At 37.3% G+C, this 21,458-nt stretch overlaps 1 protein-coding gene across 4 annotated transcripts; it reads left to right on the top strand.

Moving 5' to 3' along the window:
- Positions 1 to 11,512: 11,512 nt before the first annotated feature.
- On the top strand, positions 11,513 to 21,458 carry ALKBH8_1 (Alkylated DNA repair protein alkB 8). 4 transcript variants are annotated; one of them, XM_051209939.1, is made up of 5 exons: positions 11,513 to 11,807; positions 15,608 to 15,887; positions 17,682 to 17,851; positions 18,439 to 18,670; positions 21,209 to 21,458. In XM_051209939.1, the coding sequence occupies exons 1-5, from the start codon at positions 11,796 to 11,798 to the stop codon at positions 21,367 to 21,369; spliced, it is 855 nt and encodes a 284-aa protein (XP_051073130.1). In that variant the 5' UTR covers positions 11,513 to 11,795; the 3' UTR covers positions 21,370 to 21,458. The 4 variants fall into 4 exon arrangements, with proteins under 4 accessions (XP_051073130.1, XP_051073129.1, XP_051073128.1 ...); XM_051209938.1 differs by lacking the exon at positions 15,608 to 15,887 and having other exon boundaries at positions 11,513 to 11,757; XM_051209937.1 differs by lacking the exon at positions 11,513 to 11,807 and having other exon boundaries at positions 15,208 to 15,887.

Raw genomic sequence — 21,458 nt, 5'->3', positions numbered from 1 at the left:
AGCACACTCATATAAATTTATTAAAGTCATTCTTGATGTAAGTGAAAGAAGGCAGTGAGTCGTGGTCTTCAACTCATGACTTACGATGACACCGAGGACAGTGAATTTAGGCTACTACAATGGATATTTCAACACTTTAATACTTGGTAATATACATTTATCCAGTTTCATAGAAACAGCTATGTTAGTGGGCAGCTTGCTTTCGTTGTAACACCCTGGCAAAATGCCGCATTTGACACTAAGTACTCGTGTAATGAGATTTCCCCAACCTCTAACTTAGTGTCAGCGACCAACCAAAGCTTCATGATTCACCTGGACTACTGAAACCTATTATACAGAACCTCATAGAAGATTTTATTGGTCTTTTGATTTTATGCTATGTAAAGATTTTGCCCACTTCTTTGTTGCTAGTGGGAGACTTAGTGAACAAAATGATCAAACTGAAGAACCGTGTTATGCATGAACTAGCAAGCTTCATGGCTTCCACAGAGACAAAATGGAATTGTCGGTATTTCCAAAGACGGAACGACTATGTTCATCAAGCTCATCGCCTGTAATTTGAGCGTTGCCATCATGGTTCTAGACACGGTATTCCCGGGTAATTTTTAAATTATTGGTTTCATGGTACTCTTAAATAAATATGGCAGCTCTAATAATAAAGATGTGAAGTACAAAAGTTGAGTTAGTTCGTGAGAATCATAGAAATTTGGCAGAAACAGGAAAAACGAAAGCCACAAAATGAATAAATAGTAACCGTCTTAGTTGGAATTAAAAAATTAAAGGAATACACAGCTGGCGGGATTAAAAAGAATGTCTTCACACTTAAAAACAAAACAAAAAGTTGCATTATAATGATGAGTACATGTGCGCAATTCTACATCCATTCACACAAAACTCCCAAAAATATCTTAAACGCCATTTATCTTCACACTATCGATGGAAAACATATATTGAGACTCTAGAACAAAAACATATCGGGTATTACTTCAGTAATTTTGTAATATACGACGACCGTTCATTTTGTATTTGTCAACACATGTTATAGACAGATTGATGGAATATCGATGGGTTCGCATCTAGGTCTTTTCCTTGCTGATTTGTTCTTTGCGAAAGCAGAAAATGGACCTCTCAAGGAAGTTTTTGATAAGCTTGACTTCTATTTTCGTTACATTGATGATGCGTTTGTGGTAGAGTCGAGTCTCAGTTGACTATGATCGCTACTACAGATCGATTACGTGCCAATTACCAGGTTAAATCCCTCCATGAGATAAATATTAGAAGGACAGTTGTAAATTGTAGTTACCATACATTTGTTGGTGATCTCGTGGTATCGAAATAATGCCGAGATCGTGCCAAAGTTTACAGGCGAGACGACCGTGCATACATGAGTAAGTGTAAGGTCAAGAACTACGGAAAAATTGTGTTTTTGGTGCAGTTAAACAAAAGGGAACAGTGAAATAATCATTGGTACAATTGGTTATAATAATAAATGTTTCCATTGCACCAACCACGTTCCCTTCATAAGCGTAGATCATTATCGTCAAAAAGAACATTGGGAAAGTAAAACTCTTAGAGCTACTTAACAATAAACATTCAGAGATCACATTCATATATGAAGAGGAGTTTGATAAGAAATTAAATTTCCTCGACGTTTTGTTGAACAGTAAAGAAAGTGATTCTGTCTGTAGAAGTGTGTATAGAGGAATTTATTCAGCAAGCCAGCACACATATTTCTTGAGCTTTATACCCGGTCATTATAAGAGAAACTTAGTTATATGTCTTGCAAATAGAGCTTCAAAGATGTGCTCAGCTGCTTCTATGAACAAGGAACTTATTCATAAAATGTTGATTGACATGGATTATCCACAAGGTTATTTGAAGAAACATATGAATATGGCAAACGGGTAAGTAGCGACATTAACTGCTAGTAAGAAACCTTTCTTCCTGAAGCTACAACTCAACGAATATATAGCTGGTGATGTAAAACGAGATACGCTCACTAGAGCAGTAATGAGAACGTTTGATGAAGCTAATATTTGTCTATTGTACTCTACTCGAACTATGGTAACTCCCCAACTAAAGGATAAGTTATCTCGTTTTCCCATATCTACGTGAGTTTAAAAATTCAGCTGCCCTTATAGAGGGGGCTATATTAGGCGCACAACCGGACAGCTGAGCCAACAAGTTAGCGAACGCCATCAAAGCAATGAGCAGCTCTATCCTATCACATTCGATCGACAACGATCACAGAGTCAACAAAAGTAATTCATTAAAAGTGATTTATTGTATACCCACTAGCTTTCCTAATAAGGCTCGACGTCGTTCCTTACACACAGCAGAAACTATAGAAATTTAAGCTGCCAAATCAACTACTCGTGTCCATAGGAAATGTGTAACGTCTTCATCTCCTCGTCGTCTAACTTAACGATATCAACGAATTTTGTTGGCTATTCTGTGCTCTTTTTTGCCAACTTTTCTTCACTTTTTAAAGATATACGCTTCCTATTACGCAATCTCATAATTTTTTATAAATTTTATCTCATAGTCCATTTTTTCAAGTTGTCTGCCTATTCCCTCCTATGAAACATTGAGTCAGACCTTTGATGGTCTTATCACAACTTGTACACCTGGCATCACCCTGACAATGTGTGCTTTTTACTTATTATGTTTATTTAAGTAAGCTATTCCACTGTCATCACTGACTCATAAACTACCTTGAGTGTTCTGACAATGCATGTAATTATTACCTCTTATAGGAGTAAAGCGATAGTGTTTATATATATATATATATGATGGGAATTTTTGACTGATTGCTTCGAGGTCGATTCCGATATGAATGGACACCATTTAATAACTTCACGACCAAAATGGTTATCCGTAGACGATTTTCTGATCTCGCCATTTTTTGTTATATGGGATATGTATTTATGATAAAAACATGAATTTCGAGCGAAAGTCTGCTTCTGTAATTTTCATGGAAGGAAAGGCCAGCTGCTTAACAAAAGCCTTTTCAATCTCAGTTTAGTATTTTATTTGAGAACTGAGTGTTATAATGATATATCCATTTCAAATAGTCTTGAAGAGCTGCCGCGAAGATTATGAACTATGCTATTAATATGTGAAAATTATATTTGAAATATTCTCAGCGATTGAAATTTAACTAATTCCAACGTTTCGTCCAGCTAACTTGTCTGGACTTCTTCAGGGTAATAATCAAAATCAAAATTATCAAAGAAATATATAGCTTTTAACAATCAGGATTATACTGTGTTAAACCAATCATGGTACAGCGAATGAACTGAGGAATAAAATAATGAACACATTATTACATCAGAAACCTCACAACCCTAACATAAATAAAAATGAATATTACGCATTAAAACAGCTGAGAGAGGACAAAACGATCATAATAACGAGAGCAGATAAAGGTAATACTACAGTTATTATGAATAAAACAGAGTATGAGAACAAAGCTAAAGAACATCTACAAGAGGGTCCATATGAACAAATCAAAGAAGCGAAAAGTAGAACAACTCTTAATAAACTCAAGGCGCAAACTAGCAAACTCTTACAGTCACTAAAAGCTAAGCTAGGATCGTCCTTATGGTTTATGTTATATCCAAAGAGTTGTTATCCATGCAGATTTTATGGGCTACCAAAGATCCACAAGAATAATACTCCACTAAGACCAGTGGTAGACTATACAAATTCACCGACTTACAATCTAGCTAAATATTTAGCTAAGATTCTCAAACCATATGAAAAACGAATTAATCATGGAATTAAAAACTCTATGGAATTCAAGAATCTAATTGATACCATCGATATAGAAGAGGACGAAATAATGGCAAGTTTTGATGTATCTTCCTTATTCACTAATGTACCTATCAGTCGAGCTATGGATATTATCAATGATTATTTAGAATCTGATTTAGATTTGAATTTACGATGCCCATTAGATCCATCAGAGGTTATAAAATGCTTAGAATTATGTTTAAGATCTACCTTATTCATATTTCGAGGTCAACTTTACAGACAGAAAGAGGGTATAGCAATGGGCTCACCAGTTTCTCCGATTGTAGAGAATTTATTCATGCATTCCCTAGAAACTAGTGCAATCGCAAAGAGTTTATGTCCACCAAAGTTATGGTTAAGGTATGTAGACGACATTTTTATTATCAACAAACGGGATGGTATGGAAGAACTATTTAACAATGTAAACAGCATTTCTGAAAACATCAAACTAACTAAGGAATTAGAATCAGTTGACCACAAACTAGCATTTCTAGATTGTCTGGTTGAACGTCGACACAATAATAAGAAGTTAAAAATAAATGTTTACAGAAAATCAACGCATTCCGAGAGATACTTGGATTTTAATTCAGCCCATTCACAGAGCACGAAAATTAATGTGGTAAAAAATCTAATGAACAGAAGTACTAAGATTGTTACAGACAAGGAAGACCAACGAACCGAATTAAATAAAGTATTTTCTACTCTTAGGGATAACAACTACCCAAAAAGGTTTTTAAAAAAGATTATTAAAAATGAAAGAAAAACTAAACTAGAAAGTATACGAAAAGAATGGAAGTACACCGTAGTCATACCTTACCGGAGTGAAACATCAGAAGAAATCAAACGGATTCTAAACAAACATGATATAAGAGTGTATTTTAGAGCAAATAACACATTAAGATCGACATTGGTGAAAGTTAAGGACAAGTTAGCAAAGGAAGAACAACAGAACATTGTGTATGAGATTCACTGTCATGACTGTAATGCTACCTATGTTGGAGAAACATCCAGGCAATTAAATGTAAGATTGAAGGAACACAAACAATGCTTGAAAAATGTTCCAAAATCCTCGGTAGATTTAAAGAAACTTGAAAATAAGTCAGCGATAGCGTTACATGCGTTAGAAACAGGACACAAGATTAATTTTGAAGGGACCAAAATACTTCAGAAAGGTTTTAACACCCATAAAGAAAGATTGACAGCAGAAGCTCTGCATATATGGGCGAACAAGAACAGCCTGAACCGAAAAGATGGTATTCAAATGGCAACTACCTGGCAAATTTCGTTTGACAAGTAAATTTGGAACCTATCTCTTGTTTAAACCTGTTTTTACTATCACATGCATCGTTATTATTATTGAAAGAACTGAATGAGTTTCTAAACAATACAATTTATGTTTTGACATGCACATCGATCTTTCATTATCAAGTTTTTCATCCTTGAACTTGAACTTTATTTATTCCTTCATATCAATCTCTCACACATACATACATACATACACATTCACACACATACGATTTGTTACTCAGTTAAGTATTTCCATGTAGTTGAATTCATCACATGATTTGTAGTCAACTGACTCATTTTATCCTATTTTACAAAAAATCAACACCCAAATATGATTGGTTTAATACAGTATAATCCTGATTGTTAAAAGCTATATATGTCTTTGATAATTTTGATTTTGATTATTACCCTGAAGAAGTCCAGACAAGTTAGCTGGACGAAACGTTGGAATTAGTTAAATTTCAATCGCTGAGAATATTTCAAATATAATTTTCACATATAATGACTTCTCTATACTCGGCGCTCAATTACTGTCAAACTATTCGTTCTAATCTTGACGAATATTCGTATAAATATGCTATTAATAACTAGGAAACCGCGTTTCTTGTCACTTGGATCATGAGATATGGACCATTCAGCTATCGGGTGACAGAACTATCTACCCTGCCTCAACGCGAATTGATTTGACTCTACCAAGTCTACTTGTTGGTCTGATAGGGGACCTATAGAGTCAAAGAAGCCACTTGGATCTTTGAACATAAAAATAGGTTGACGTATCGGTAAGTTGGGTCATAACTGCAAGATCCATTTTGAATGCTTTGTGTGTTTGTGAAAATCCCTCCATGTATATACTTGCACTTTGTTCCTATTGATCCTCTTAGTTGTACATTGTTAACTTTTTGACTACATTTGAGTTGTTATAATTTGTACTTTATCATAGTTTTTATTTTTATTACACCTTCACTGAGTCTCCATGTTTCTTCCCGAACTGTACTTATGTTGTTTTACTTTATACTAAGTCTGGGCGGCAGCCATTTTGGTTTGTCCCTGCTTTTGATTGCTTGACCTGTGTTGACTGGAATTGTGCATTTTGGTTGTGAATTGAAGCACTCTTCCAGAATTGAAAACACTCTGTGTTATAGAGCGACCAATTATTACCTTTTGAACGAATCTGTACGTGATCTATCCAGACAGGATAGAATGACATTTATTTGTGGTGATTGATTTGATCAGTTGAACAATTATTGGTTGGATAGCTGAGTGGTTATATTTGTTTAGAACCGTCATCTTACCCAATTACTTTGTTTTGGTTTCAATCGGGCGAGGGCGCGTATCTAACTCATCCAGACAGCTGTCCTTCAATCCAAACCGTAGTTTGGATCTTACAATAACAATTGTTAGACACTGTTAATGCTACTATAAGTGACAGAGAGTATGTAGTTTAAAGAGTGTTGTATTTATATTAAGCGCTATCTAGGAATTCTATAAAGAGTGCTCGGAGTCTTATGGAGTCTCACTGACGACCAGCTCCATACGGTTTTAGGGCCACGCCATTGTCGTTAGAAGGATGTCCAGATATTGGAATAAGCAGTTTTCCAGGGGCCAGATGACATCACTAAGTAGGGGCCGTTTAAAAGGCGACAAATCCAAAATAATTTCCATCTTCCTGTACGTTTACGAATAGCGGAGCTGAAGTTAAATAGTGACGAGTATCAGTTATTTTAAAAAAGAGTGATGTCATCCGATATTTATTCAAGACAAAGAATAAAACATGATTCACCAAAACATTTTTGAAGATAAATGTTGGCCAATCACTTTACTTACCTACTTACGACTGTTACGCCTAATGGAGCGTAGGCCGCCGACCAGCATTCTCCAACCCACTCTGTCATGGACCTTTTCTAATTCCATCCAATTCTTGTTCATTTTTCTCATGTCTATCTCCATTTCCCGGCGTAATGTGTTCTTTGGTCTTCCTCTTTTCCTTTGGCCTTGAGGCTTCCATGTAAGGGCTTGTCTTGTGACGCAGTTGGTTGCTTTCCTCAATGTGTGTCCTATCCAATTCCAGTGCTTCCTCCTGATTTCTTCCTCCGCTGGGATCTGGTTTGTTCTTTCCCACAGTTGGTTGTTGCTAATAGTGTCCGGCCAATGGATCTGAAGTATTTTGCGTAGACAATTGTTAATAAACACCTGTATTTTCTGGATGATGGCTTTCGTAGTTCTCCAGGTTTCTGCCCCATACAGTAGAACTGTCTTGACATTTGTATTGAAAATCCTGATCTTGGTGTTGGTTGACAGTTGCTTTGAGTTCCAGATGTTCCTCAGTTGTAAATATGCTGCTCTTGCTTTGCCGATCCGCGCCTTCACATCTGCATCAGATCCAGTATGTTCATCAATGATACTGACCAGATATGTAAAGGTTTTTACATCTCCCAAATCTTCTCCGTCAATTGTGTTTGGATTGGTGCATGCTGTGTTGTATCGGAGAATCCTGCTTTTCCCTTTGTGTATATTGAGACCTACTGCTGCTGAGGCTGTTGCTACACTGGTCGTCTTCTCCTGCATTTGTTGTTGCGTTTGGGATAGAAGGGCCAGATCGTCTGCGAAGCCTAGATCGTCCAGTTGCGTCCTAGGTGTCCACTGTACCCCGCGTTTCCCTTCAGATGTTGACGTCTTCACGATGCAGTCGATCACCAGGAGAAAGAGAAAGGATGAGAGTAAGCAACCTTGCCTGACACCGGTCTTTACCTCGAACGAGTCTGTCCATTGTCCTCCACGCACAGTTTTGCAGTGTAATCCATCATATGAGTTCTGTATGATATTGACTATCTTCCATAGTGTTGTTCTGTCCACGCTATCAAATTCCTTTTTGTAGTCAATGAAGTTGATGAAGAGTGATAAATTCCATTCAATTGATTGTTCCACAATGATCCGTAGATTTGCAATTTGGTCTGTACACGATCTATCCTTACAGAATCCTGCCTGTTGGTCACGAAGTTGGGCGTCCACGCAGTCCTTCATCCTGTTTAACAATACCCCGTTGAGGACTTTTCCCGGTATTGAGAGAAGAGTGATGCCCCTGTAGTTATCACAGTTGCTGAGATTGCCTTTCTTTGGTATTTTGACCAGAAGTCCTTCTTTCCAGTCTGTTGGTACTCGTTCCTCATCCCAAATCTCATTGAAGAGAATGTGGAGTATCCTTGCAGTTACCGATACGTCTGGTTTCAGTGCCTCTGCTGGAATGTTGTCTGGTCCTGCTGCTTTGCCACTCTTGATTTGTCCGATGGCCATGCTTATCTCTTCAATTGTTGGTGGGCCAACATTGATTGGGAGGTCCGTGGGTGCTGCTTCAATGTTGGGTGAGTTCAGTGGAGCTGGTCGATTCAAGAGTTCTTTGAAGTGTTCTACCCACCTGTTTTGTTGCTCTTCAATGTTGGTGATTACCTCACCTTCCTTGCTTTTCACTGGTCGTTCTGGTTTGCGGCGATTTCCAGAGAGATTCTTTGTTATGTCATACAGTTGTCTCATGTTTCCTTCTCTTGCAGCCTTTTCCGCCGTCGTTGCTAAATCTTCCACATATTTACGTTTGTCGGTTCTGATGCTCCTCTTCACTTGTTTGTTTATTTCCGTGTATTCAGCTTGTGCCTTGGCTTTTTCTGCTCTTGTTCGGCTGGTGTTGATCGCTGCTTTCTTGTTCCTCCTTTCTTGAATCTTGTCCAGTGTATCAACTTTGATCCATTCCTTGTGATGGTGCTTCTTGTGACCCAGGACCTCATGACATGTTGAAGTGATTGCCTATTTGATCCCCTTCCAGTTGTTCTCCACAGTAGTTCCTTCTCCATTGAGTAGATCATGAAAGGCCTGAAACTTATTGCTGAGGACTATCTTGAATTTGTTGAGTTTGCTAGTATCCTGAAGAAAGGCTGTATTGGACTTTTGTGATATTGTCCGCCCCGTTGTCCAGTGCTTCTTGAGTTTCAATTTCATCTTGGCGACCAGCAGGTGATGATCTGATGCTATATCAGCTCCTCTCTTGGTTCTCACGTCCTCTATAATCCTCCTGAATGTTTTGTTGATGCAAATATGGTCGATTTGGTTTTGCGTGGTGTGATCTGGTGAAGTCCATGTGGTTTTGTGTATGCGTTTATGTGGGAATATGGTGCCGGCTATGGCCAGTTTATTGAAAACACATAGGTTTGCAAATCTCTCACCATTTTCGTTTCTTTCTCCCAGTCCATATCGTCCCATGATGTCTTCATATCCAGTGTTGTCCGTTCCAGCCTTGGCGTTGAAATCTCCCATCAGAATGGTCAGGTCCTTTGTTGGGCACTTCTTGACGATTGACTGCAGCTTATTGTAGAATTGATCTTTAGCGTCTTCATTGTAGTCGTTGGTAGGCGCATAGCAATGGATGACGTTCATTAAAATGCCCTCTTTCCTTGTTTTGAAGGAGGCTTTGATGATCCTTGGTACATGAGATTCCCATCCTATAAGTGCATTTTGTGCTCGTTTGGACAGCATCAATGCAACTCCTTGCGTATGTGCAGCATTTTCTTCTTCATGGCCGGAGTATAACAGGAACTCTTCTGTAGTTAGTCGTTGTTGTCCAACTTTCGTCCAATGTGTTTCACTGATCCCAAGCAGCTCTAGCTTGCATCTCCTCATTTCTGCAGCAATTTGAATGACTCTTCCAGTCTCCCACATTGTACGAGTATTCCATGTACCTAAATAAATGGTTTCTCTGGTTTTCAGAAGGGGCATCGGCCTCGTAACTTCCGAAGGAACTCGGCTTTCATCATGAGACGTCATAGTTCTTCTAAATGAATACCTTCTGACTCCCAGGGCAGAGTTTAAAAGGTTTGAATAATTTTTTCTGGTTAGCGTTTTTTAGCGGGTTATTTTTCTACGGGGTGGGGACGCTAACCTCATGCCCAACCCTCCTTCTTTATCCGAGCTTGGGACCGGCAGTAGCCTTCGGAGGGACTCCAGGCGGAGATGTTAGCCAACCAGGTTGAGCTTGAATACCTTTAAACTATAAGACACGAGATCTACTTCTTAATCTTTTTATTTACAGCAAACATGTGACAAACTAATACAGAAGTTCCATTCATTCTTGCATCGGTTACTTGAATCTTCCCAGTGATGTTTAAGACCGCAATCGGTCAGTTTTAGACAGGACGAAATGCGCGTCCTGGATCCTATTGTTAGCCATAATCCATCTCTGCTTATTATTACAGTTGTAATTTCTACCTAAGTTGGTTCCTACATAGCGATGTATGGGCTGTTAATCGTATGATTAGGTAGTTGTTGATAATTGCGCACATCATATATATCCAATTAGTGGAATCTTACCTAATAACTTCCGTAATAGATCCATGCACCATTGTGGGAGACCAAAGATATATCACTTCAAACAATAATGATAGAGCTATTGCGTCAAAAATTAATGCACTGATAGATCAAGTATAAATTACACACACAAGAAAAATATACAGGACGTTACTTAGATCGTCAGGAATCGGCGTGTTCGAGTTCCTCATTGCTTTTGTAATCCACAATTATAAGTAGTTATTAATTCCAATTATAATTGTTATGGTTCGAGATTTATATCCAGACAAGGCATACAGTGAGAATATCACTGTGATCTGTAGACTTAGTTAGCAACTATATCAAACCTCTGTTATCATAACAGCAGGAAATTCAGAACAAGAAGCATATGTGTGCAACGGTGTCATGATATAGGGGGTTCAAAAACGAAATGGAAGATCCAAGTTTATGTCTTTTAAACAACCGTTTTAAAGCCAATTATATTAATTGTACCAATTATGAGAATTAGTGAACGAAATTCACATAGTAGCAAAAACTAGTTAGGAATTAAGTCTATTTTAACTATCTCTACACCATGGTACATACCAAGACAACTAAACTGAAGAAAAATTTCGTTGCCAGTGTAAGTAAACTTTCTAAAGGGCTACTGAGATGTAAAGTTACTAACTATAACTTTTTTCAATGCTTTTCTGCTTATGTGCTTGAATTATAATGTATTGCAACAGTGCATTCACGTATGAACATTTACAAACCTAAAAGCGGACAAAAGCGTGAAAAGGAACACGAGTTAAGAAATCGATGACCTGTCACAAACATCTGTACATGAAAGCATGTGATATACCGAGCTAGTCCAAGCGACTTCTCAGGAGTCCTTCAAGAGGCAACTTGACCTATTCTTAAGGACCAAGGACAGCATCACACTATGATTTACCAATTTCTTTTCCTATTTTATTGTCGACATACCTAGGTTCCTGCCCGGAGGATTTGGTGATCCCCTGCTACTAGACACGGAAGCCTGTTAAGCGAAAGCTTCTTCTATTCCGTCCACAACCATTTGAACCATTTGAACCTCCCCCCATTTATTGAGTAGTCTGAGGTTATCCATGTGTTTAGTGTCATTGGCGGTTAAGGGTTCTCAAGGCCGCCGTATTGTCTTCCGAAGGTTATTAGTGGGTTATAATCTCTTCTCCAGTTACAGCATATTTGAAATGGGTTAACAATTATCTGTCATATACAACTTACAATTTAACTTAAATGATCACTGATAACTCCGGAAAATCACATGATATCTTGCTCTCTAACGAAAAGTTCGATCCGATCGAGTTGGAAAATCGATATGTTCATCAAGTACGTTTATACAAAAGCTGTGTTACTACGTTAAATACATGAGGTGTTCCGTAAGTTCGCGTACAAACTTTCTATGTTCAAAGATCCTAATTTCAGCCCAATATATACATTGTGGCACTTTTGTTATTTGACTCAGATAACCAAAAAGGGGAAATAAAGGGGTAAATGCTTTGGAAAAGAAAGGGGAAAACGCATCAGAATGTCGCCTTTTTCGCCTGTCCGGGGGAAATAATGCGGATTCCCCCCTTTTTGCCACTTTGTCGACAAATAACCGCCGAACTGTCGAATTTTCACCTAAATATCCACCGAATTGCATACTTTTCGACTAAATTTCCGCTTAATTGCCCACTTTTCGCCTAAATATCCGCTGAATTCCCCACTTCTAGCCTAAATATCCGCCAAATTGCATACTTTTCGCCTACGTATACGCTTAATCTACTTTTCGCCTAAAGACATACAGAACTGCCTATTTCTGATCCATTGGCATAACCCTTAAGGTTTCCTATGTTCGCCTTTATTAAAAAAAACCACACCAAAACTTCAAGCCACGGGAAAACGGGTACATTTTCAAGTAATTTTATTGTAAAGAAAAAGCGTATTATTGTACAACATTGTAACAGAAGCTTGAGCACCAATCGTTTTGTATATCCAGTGTAATTACCAACTCATTGTTATTTGAAAAGATCTTCAAAAGATGAAACAGGTGATGTATTATTGATAAGGCATGTGCATCTAATATCAAGTTCACTGACACTCAAACACATTCTCAACACTTCTATAGTTTCCCATGTAAGTAATAAAGTAAGCTCTTTGACAAAATAATGTTTATTAAAATGTAGGTAGGACATCAAAAAATTGCACGGATTATTCCCTTCAGCCACATTCGTTCGCCTATTGAGAATTGAAATAGTCGTCCTGTGAATTCAGAAGTTTAAAAAACAGAAGAAAGTCACAACAATATCTGAATGACGTGTCTTGGCACAGCCAAATACTTTAAGCTAAACTTACGGTTATGTCCGTTAACACTGATGACTGTAACTATAGAGCCGTAAGGAAAGTTATCACTTTAAATTAGTACATACCTGCCCTTTCCTTCTTTTACGCTTTATCACTTTGTCTCTGACATCGTGAAAATAACCTTGTGTCGCCATGTCGTACAGCTTCGCAAGGTCCTTCTCATTGACAGAGGATGATAGAGAGCGATTTGTTAACGCACCTGAAGTTTAAATACTAAATATGGGTTACTTCGTATGCAGCCGTAAAACCGGCATTTTTGAAGTGGTCGTTTCGAAGAAGTTCCAAGTAACGTAAAGTTACTGGCAATGTCAGGTGTCAAGAGGTACGTAAGAACATACCGCATCGAGGCTTCCGGATCATCACCCGATAACCTGGTAACCATTGCCATCTGTAATCGGGACAAATTATTAAATTAATATTGATGACTTACAAATCTGTCCCTGGTTTCTTTCTGCTGCAAACCAGTTTCCAGCATCTGCAGTTCCTCTTCAGATGGCAAAGGGAACTGCTGACTTGAGAGTCAGCAATCGAATTGATGCGGCTTTTCGCGCTCATTAAACTTTGATAGCAATTGCTTTACATTCACACTCAAATCCGTAATGGCTGAGGACATTTTATGCATCATTGTGTACAACCTATCAAAGCTGAAAAAGTTCACTTGATGAGGCTGGTGACTTACTGGGCCGCTATAGCACCACCGACTTGCTTAGATTCTGACGTTGAAGGTGATGTCTCTAATTGTGTCGAACTAGTTCGTAAACATGTAAATAGTAATGAAACATACTTGGCAATTGGCGAGACGACCTTTTCAAACAACCGAAATTTCGGATATTGTACGTGGCTATTGCTAGCCTGCATTTCAGCAATATCCATGTCTAATGAATTGTAAAGAAAGTCTTCTTTACGCTTCAATGCACCTCTAGGGAATAATAGTAAGACTATTGTACTGACCTCTTAGGCTTCTCAGTGTTCTGCGGCAAGGTGTTTTCATCCGTTGAAGTGTTTTTATGGCGAGATTCCAGTAATTGTAAATAAACTAATAAATCTTTCACAGACTGCAAAGAATCTATAGTGATTTGTTGTTTCTATGTTTGTTACTTACCTAGTTTGTGAATGTCATTACATTTCATAACTGACCAGTTGTTATCTGGTTGATCGTAGTTTTGCAGGTGGGTTTCGATCAGGTCCTTTGGAAATAGACAAAGTCCTTTGCCGACAATCCACTCCTTGCATGCTATCATAAGTTCTTTCTTGATTGGTACGTCAACAATGACGTATTGCTTGTTAGCGGGCTAACAATAACATAAGACGTAATTAAATGGTTTATCATCATTAATTAAGAACTAATGAAACAAAATGCATTTACAATAAAGTATGCAACAATGGGATTATAACTATATTATTGATGCTATTGATGGCTTTACATTTACAATCAATCCCAAGACCTATTATCCTAAATCTGATTGGTTCTTTCATAAATTACATTTTCGCCTGTGATGATATCCATCTTCACCATCTTAAACCTACCATGTGGTAATTTTTAGCCTCGTTTATGTTACTTAAATCATATTGTTAGGGAAGTCAGTTAGTGCTAATGCAAGTTGTTTTCATAAGGTAACCTGGTTGGCGTCCGCGCAATGACCACAACCGATGGTTATTATTTATTTATTTTAACACATAGATATTGGTACAAGGAGGCACCAAATACATATGCGCCACACAAATCTCATTTGATATGTGTGAGGGCTGTGATACTGCCTGGGTGCCCAAACCGAAGCAGGTGGTTATCTTAGGGGGCCACTCCCCGAGCCTTCGACCTGAAGGTCTGATCCACAAGGCAGTGGAGCATCGTAAGGAGATGCAGTCCCATGCAAGCCGGTGACTGAAAATTGGTTCATACGCCATTTGTTCCTTCAGGATACTGGAGCCCATGTGACCATTGGTTTGGGATCCGGTTAAAGCGCCGGACATTCGCTTTTCGTCCTCCCATTTTCGTAAACCAACCGATGGTTGGTTTTGGATGACAGAGCAGAATTGTTTGCAATCGTGCGGGTGCATCCACTCTTTACCTTAACTTAACTACATATAATTGGTTAGCATTTCACCACTTATTTCAAACCAAAAATAATCACTTCCTCCACTTTTCTATTTTTATCACATGTTGAAATTTTTTTTTATAAATGTACTCACACTACTGTTACTGCTGTATAGAGCTAAAATGTATCGTTTATTTCACCAGAAACTAATGATTCTGTATTAGTAGTTAAGTTGATGATAAGGTGCTCTTTTATTGTTGCTTACTTTGGTTTGTAAATTACAGACCTTTTACTAAAAGTGTGGGTGATGAAACATATATATATATATATATATATATATATATATATATATATATATATATATATATATATATATATATATATATATATAAAGTGACTCAGGATAAATCCTTAAGCGCAATAAAATACTTTTCAGTCTAGTTTCCTGTGACTCCGTAAGAACTATATGATCTAGCTATTTTTTGTATACTGCTGAAGCGATTCGATGTTGTGGTTTATTCGGTTGTGCGCCATTACGGCATCTGTTCACTTACATCATTCCACTATTTATGTGCTTGACAGTATCAGAAACGAGGCGTATTAACCAGAAAATATAATAGAATTACAGGTGGAATCCCTGTTTTTCTCTCATGTATACATACCTTAGATTGTCATGTATTTCGCCATATATTGTGAGCAATATTTTTGATAAGTGCCCTCTCAACATGAAGGAGGTCCTTTATTTCACTTCATGCAATTGTCTTAAATCTCAACATGTATATCTGTTATCTGCATAGGTATATGATGTGATAGCCTCTGAGTTCAGTTCTACTCGACATTCACCTTGGCCTAGTGTTGTGAAATTTATTGAAGCACAATCACCGGATAGCCTTGGTGTTGACGTAGGTTGTGGAAATGGAAAATATCTTACTGCATCATCAAAATATTATGCTGCTATGAAAGCTAGCACTTCATCAACTAGTGTACAGTGCAAAAGTATAGTTGCCACTTCTAATTTCATTCCTATCGCTGCTATGGAGAGAAGCCCCAAACTAGCAGAGATTGTATATAACAGAGGTAGGGTGTTTTGCCTTGTGTAATTATCTATTGTATCAAGCATCTTCTTATCGTTTTATAGTAAACGTTTCACTTAATGTGAATATTACGAGTGCTTTAACAGGTTGTTTATAATAATATACATATAGGTTTCAAAGAATTTATAAAATTGTAGGGTTGAGTAGTGACTTAGTAGCTTACAGCCACTAAGTCCTGGGTTGCTGTCCCACTCCAGCTTTTTCACTCTCTGTGGCCGGGTAGTATCATTAGCCCCACACTTTATCTGGCGCATACTCAATTACCTGATAGATAAGTTAATTCCAGTTTTGAAAATTTCGGTTTTTTTTCTAAAAAAAAAGTCGGAGCTAATTAGCTGATAAGTTGTCTTTGGGGGTTGGTGTGTCATTAAATTTCACTAGGCTTTATTACTTTTAACGGGAGACTGGTTAACTTCCCAAAATCTGATAGCGTGGGTGGTTTGATGTCAGTTTTTTATGTTTGTTCTGCTAATATCAAATTTAGGTGATAAGAATTACTAGATTGTCATATACCGATTTCTTGAAATTCATTGTAGATTTCAATAAATAGTTGTAACAACTTGTTGTTCTCAATGAAGTTTAATAGTGTGTTGTGAATCGTTTCAGTCTTCTAGAATTATTGGCTCGGTTGTTTCAAAGTAGCTATCAATAGAAAAAATTAATAGTTTCTGAAATATTCACAACTTAGCTAAATGTTTTGTCTCAAGAGCATTTATTATATAATCTCGGATTATTCAGAAAAGCATTTGTTCATATACAACAGAGAATGACACATTTTTGCACCGGTTTGAATAGCCACATTACACCGGCTCAACGAGACCTCAGAGTAGTGGAGGTAGTGATAACATCAGTTGTAATAGGAAAGATTAAACATACATAATATGATTTGAGATGAAAATATAAATTCTTGGACTAAAAAATATGTAGAATAACTTTAAAATTCAGAAAATAAAGAATGAATACGTGTGCGCCATTGCAACTGATTCTGAACGTTTCCAACCATTAGTTACGGTAGTTATCCTGAACTCAATTAGGCATTCCACATCTGCCACCATGACTCAGTCCAATAGCCGACAACTTCATAAACTGATATCAATTTCCGGTTTGGTCGTCCATAGCTTACTCTAAACCCATTTCTACACCGGCGAACATTGTGCGCCGAGTGTTTTTGCGAATTAAAACTTTATTTGACCATACTCATAATAACTCGATGTATCAACCTTGGTGCTGTTCTGCTCTAAACGTTGTATGTGTATTAATAAAATATGTACTTTCCAGAAAATGAATTTGTGTTTATGTAAACAAAGATAATGAAGACGATCAATCTGTTCGATATCATGCGTCCTCCAGTTGCATCAGACTATATTCAGCTCATTATTCCCGCTTGCCATTGTGTATTCCAGATTGGATAATTGTGATTGGTGAGATTTTACTCACCTGTGGAATATAACACATTCCTAACGATTTCGGCGACCTGATTTTATTTTCGTATATATTTTTACTTAGAATAGGCGAATCCATCTGTTTTGTTTCTTCATTCTAGTTCTGTGTTCCATAATAAAATTGATAATCTTTCAGGAATGAAACTAAGTGGATATGTATTCCTAAAAAAACACAATCATTTTGACTTTTTCTTATTACTCATTGTAGTGGTAGGTCTGTGACGGGATGATTATATTGTAAACATGTAATCGATTTATTGCAATCTTTTAATCACTTTATTTCTCGTTTATATTTGTTATCAATTCTTTCGATTAATTATTTTTGAACTTTTCAGGCTTCGATGTAGTCATAGGTGACATACTACGAATACCTTATTGTTCAGAACGTTTTGATTTTTTTCTATGCATAGCTGTTATTCATCATTTATCCACTATGGCTAGGCGTATAGAAGCAGTTAATGAGTTGGCTCGTATTCTACGCGTTGGAGGTCGAGGGTTAATACAAGTAATTTGCAAATAACATATTAACATATCCAATAAATACACAAACTAAAGTCATTAAATCTGTATTTTATAACAACCTTGTCGCTTTTAAAGTAGCCTCTGCTATTTCTGACAACACAATTGCATCATTTCCATTTTAGTTGTTCAAACATTCATGTAAACCTTTAAAAGATTTTTAAATACTTTATCTTTGTAAATATTCCATGACTTTTACAGGTCTTATAACGAAATCGATGTCATTCAGCATTTCGCTCGGAGTCCAGTAGTCTATAATGTAAAAGTAGAATCATCTGTCTTTGAATAAGCTGCCTAATAACCATCACGAACTTCACTGTATTTTGCAGATGATCTTAAAAATGTGTATCAGTGGTTCAACTAATCGACTTGTATTCCCAGAGCTATCAGTCAAAAAATACCCAACTGTAAAACAACGTCATCGATCCTACATAAAAGAAATATAGCTTGATCTTTAAATGAACCTTCCAAAATTTCATAAATGTCTATTTTACAAAGTCGTTTTGCTTGCTTTGTTTGACCAATTGATACTTATCGTTCTCACTTATTTCCTCTTACATACTTCCTTTCAAGGTTTGGGCTAAAGAACAACATGGTATTTCAAAATCTGAACCGTCATATTACGTTAATCGTAAGACAAAAACTGTTTGTAACGTCAACGATTCTCCAGAATCACTCTCGAAAATCGTTGAGGCTGTCCCTGGTACCTATTTACCTTTACACGTCAATGGTACAGAATTTCAAAATACAGATATGTTAGTTCCTTGGAAGAAAAAAAACTACACGGTGACCGATCAGTTGAAAGGTAAATATACTTTGACTAATTTATTGATTTCAACACATAAATATTGGTACAAAGGGGCACCAGGTACATATGCGCCACACAGTAACAATGAGAATGTGAAAAGATACAAAATGTAAAGTGCGTATAGGGAAAAAGAGAACAAAAACGAAAAGAAATTAGTGTGCGAGAGTGAAATAATAATGATAGGAGAGGTAGTTCGGTTAGCGAACGTACAACCAGAAAGAATTCTTCCAGTTAAAAAAGTTACGTTCATTTTTTATGAAGAAATTAGGCGAAAGTTACAGCAGTATCGCCACTGGCCTTTATACTGAGTCATGTCTGATAACGTCTTAATCCACTGTGTTGCACCGTGTCTGGGACCCCAACCAGGGAGTCGTGAAGGTCCAACAGAAGCCAGTCCTGTACAGCTTTCCTTCACACCATGACACCATGTCATACACTAACCACCTCTCCGCTTTTTTCCAACCAGTCCCGGCGCCCGCAAATAACACACGACGTGGAATTCTCTTGGACGACATTCGTAGAACATGTCGAAGCCACCGAAGTCTGTTTCAAGATAGTGATACTAATTGAATTGTCGTCGCTGTGTCCGTACACAATGCCGAACCTCTGCATTACTGACATGGTGTTACCAGTGGATGTCAGCAATGCTTCGGAGACAACGATGGTCAAACACAGAGAGTCATCTAACATCCTCAACTCAGAGAGTCCAGGTTTCACAATCATAGAGCAAAACTGTTCTCACCGACGCGTTGTAGATCCGACCTTTTACAGCCAGACTAACATCACGAAGGCGCCAAATGTGGCCCAGACTGGCATAAGCCACTCTGACCTTCACTATACATGAATTGATCTCATCACTCAGGCCACGAACAGCACCTTTGCAGCTACTCAGATGCATGAACTCCTCAACTACTTCTATCTGCTCACCATCCAGGGTGAGTACAGGATTAGAATCCTGCCAGTCTTGTAGAAGTACTTTGCACTTCGAAGGTGCAAAACACATACCATACCTACGGACACTAATTGCCAACTGATTAAGTGCAGATTGCATGGCTTGGGCATTATCGCACAGCAAGGCAATGTCATCCGCATACTGAAGGTCGAGAAGTCTTTCTCCGGGCAATAGATACACACTGCCATTCCCTACATTCGTCAGAGCTATTTCTAGAACATCATCGACAGCAAAGTTGAAGAGGAATGATGAGATCCGGGCAACCCTGTCTAACACCACTGTTTGAGTGGGAAAATGGTGAGAGGTGGTTGTATCCCTTCACTGTGCCTGAGGTGTTTGTATATAGGGCTTTTAATATGTTAATAAACTTCTCAGGTACACACTTCTTCAATAGACAATCCCAGTGAATAGTCCTGTCCAACGAATCGAAGGCAGCTCTGATGTCAAGAAACACTAGGATTGTTGGTCGGTGATAAGTATGACGGTGTCCTAACATTTGGCAGAGAGTGAGGATATGATCGATACATCCTCGACCAGAACGAAAACCAGCCTGCTCCTCGCGAGTCAATATTTTCTCCGGTTTTGAACAGTACGAAGTCTAACGGAAGCTAATTGTTTGGACGCAATCGGAAGTAGACTTGTCCCCATGCGTATTCATGGAAAGACTGGATGTTCCTGAGAGTCAGTTACTAAGGTTATATATATATAACTTGATGCTCACACTTTGGAGAATTCAATGTTGTGATTTAGAAAATTCTTTTCTTAATTTATTCCGATCGAGTCGTTGGAAAATATAACATTTCTCAATAAAAAACTTTACAGAAACACCTTTTTTCTCAAAACGTTTGAACAGATAGTCATTTGGTATGAGAAATTTATTAAAGCATTAGTAAACATATCAGACATTGTTAGAATAATTGATGTACAAACTCGAAGATGGGAAGAATTTGATCACATTTTTATTCAAGTAATATTCTGGGTGTTATCATATTAGTGTCTGATAGGTTTCAAAACAGCTTATTATTTGTCATTATCTCGGTTGATATTATTTTAGATCTGTAGATTTATACATGAATTAGGTGTCTATTTCATACAGTTCATCAGTAGTCTTAAATAACGTAGGTTATGTGACATATAAATGTTGTATATCACCGCAATTTGCTACAATATATACATTAGTATAGCAAAACGAAGTTAACATAATGAAAAAAGATAGGAGTCTAAATATTACTATTATTAGCGATCATCTTAAATTAAGCAAATGAAATATAATTACGAAAGAACAAATGAAATCCAATATAAAAAGCAGTATATGATATTCAAGATGGTAATGAATAAATACAGCTGCACTACTTTGGTCGATTGTTAACGCACAACATTAAGATATCTAACAGTAAATAACGATTATTCCGCAAATATCAGTCAAGAATGCCTACGTCTTCGTAGATACACGTTCATCCGACAATTAATTACCTGGTGGTAAATTCTTAGGAATATCAATAATTTTCTCTTTTGGAATAATTCCAATTTAATATAACAGATGATAAGAATGACAATCATTTGTATTATTTTGTTTATCATAGAGTCTAATCAACCATTACCCAATTCAATGTATGGTCGTTATTATCACTTATTTGTTATGGGAGAATTGGATGACCTAATATCAAAAGTACCTGCTCTAAAAATTGACAAATCTTTCTACGAACAAGGAAATTGGGTTGTACATGTAACAAAAGTTGTATAAATGTAAATTTATATATACAATAAAAATTTATATTCATTTATATATATATTGATTACTGCTATGTGAGTGTATTTTTCACTTTCCTGGAC

This window comes from Schistosoma haematobium, chromosome 1, assembly GCF_000699445.3.
Source record: "Schistosoma haematobium chromosome 1, whole genome shotgun sequence".
Taxonomy (NCBI): domain Eukaryota; kingdom Metazoa; phylum Platyhelminthes; class Trematoda; order Strigeidida; family Schistosomatidae; genus Schistosoma; species Schistosoma haematobium.
The sequence above is the reverse complement of the archived record's forward strand: the minus strand, read 5'-3'. Positions and strand labels throughout refer to the sequence as shown.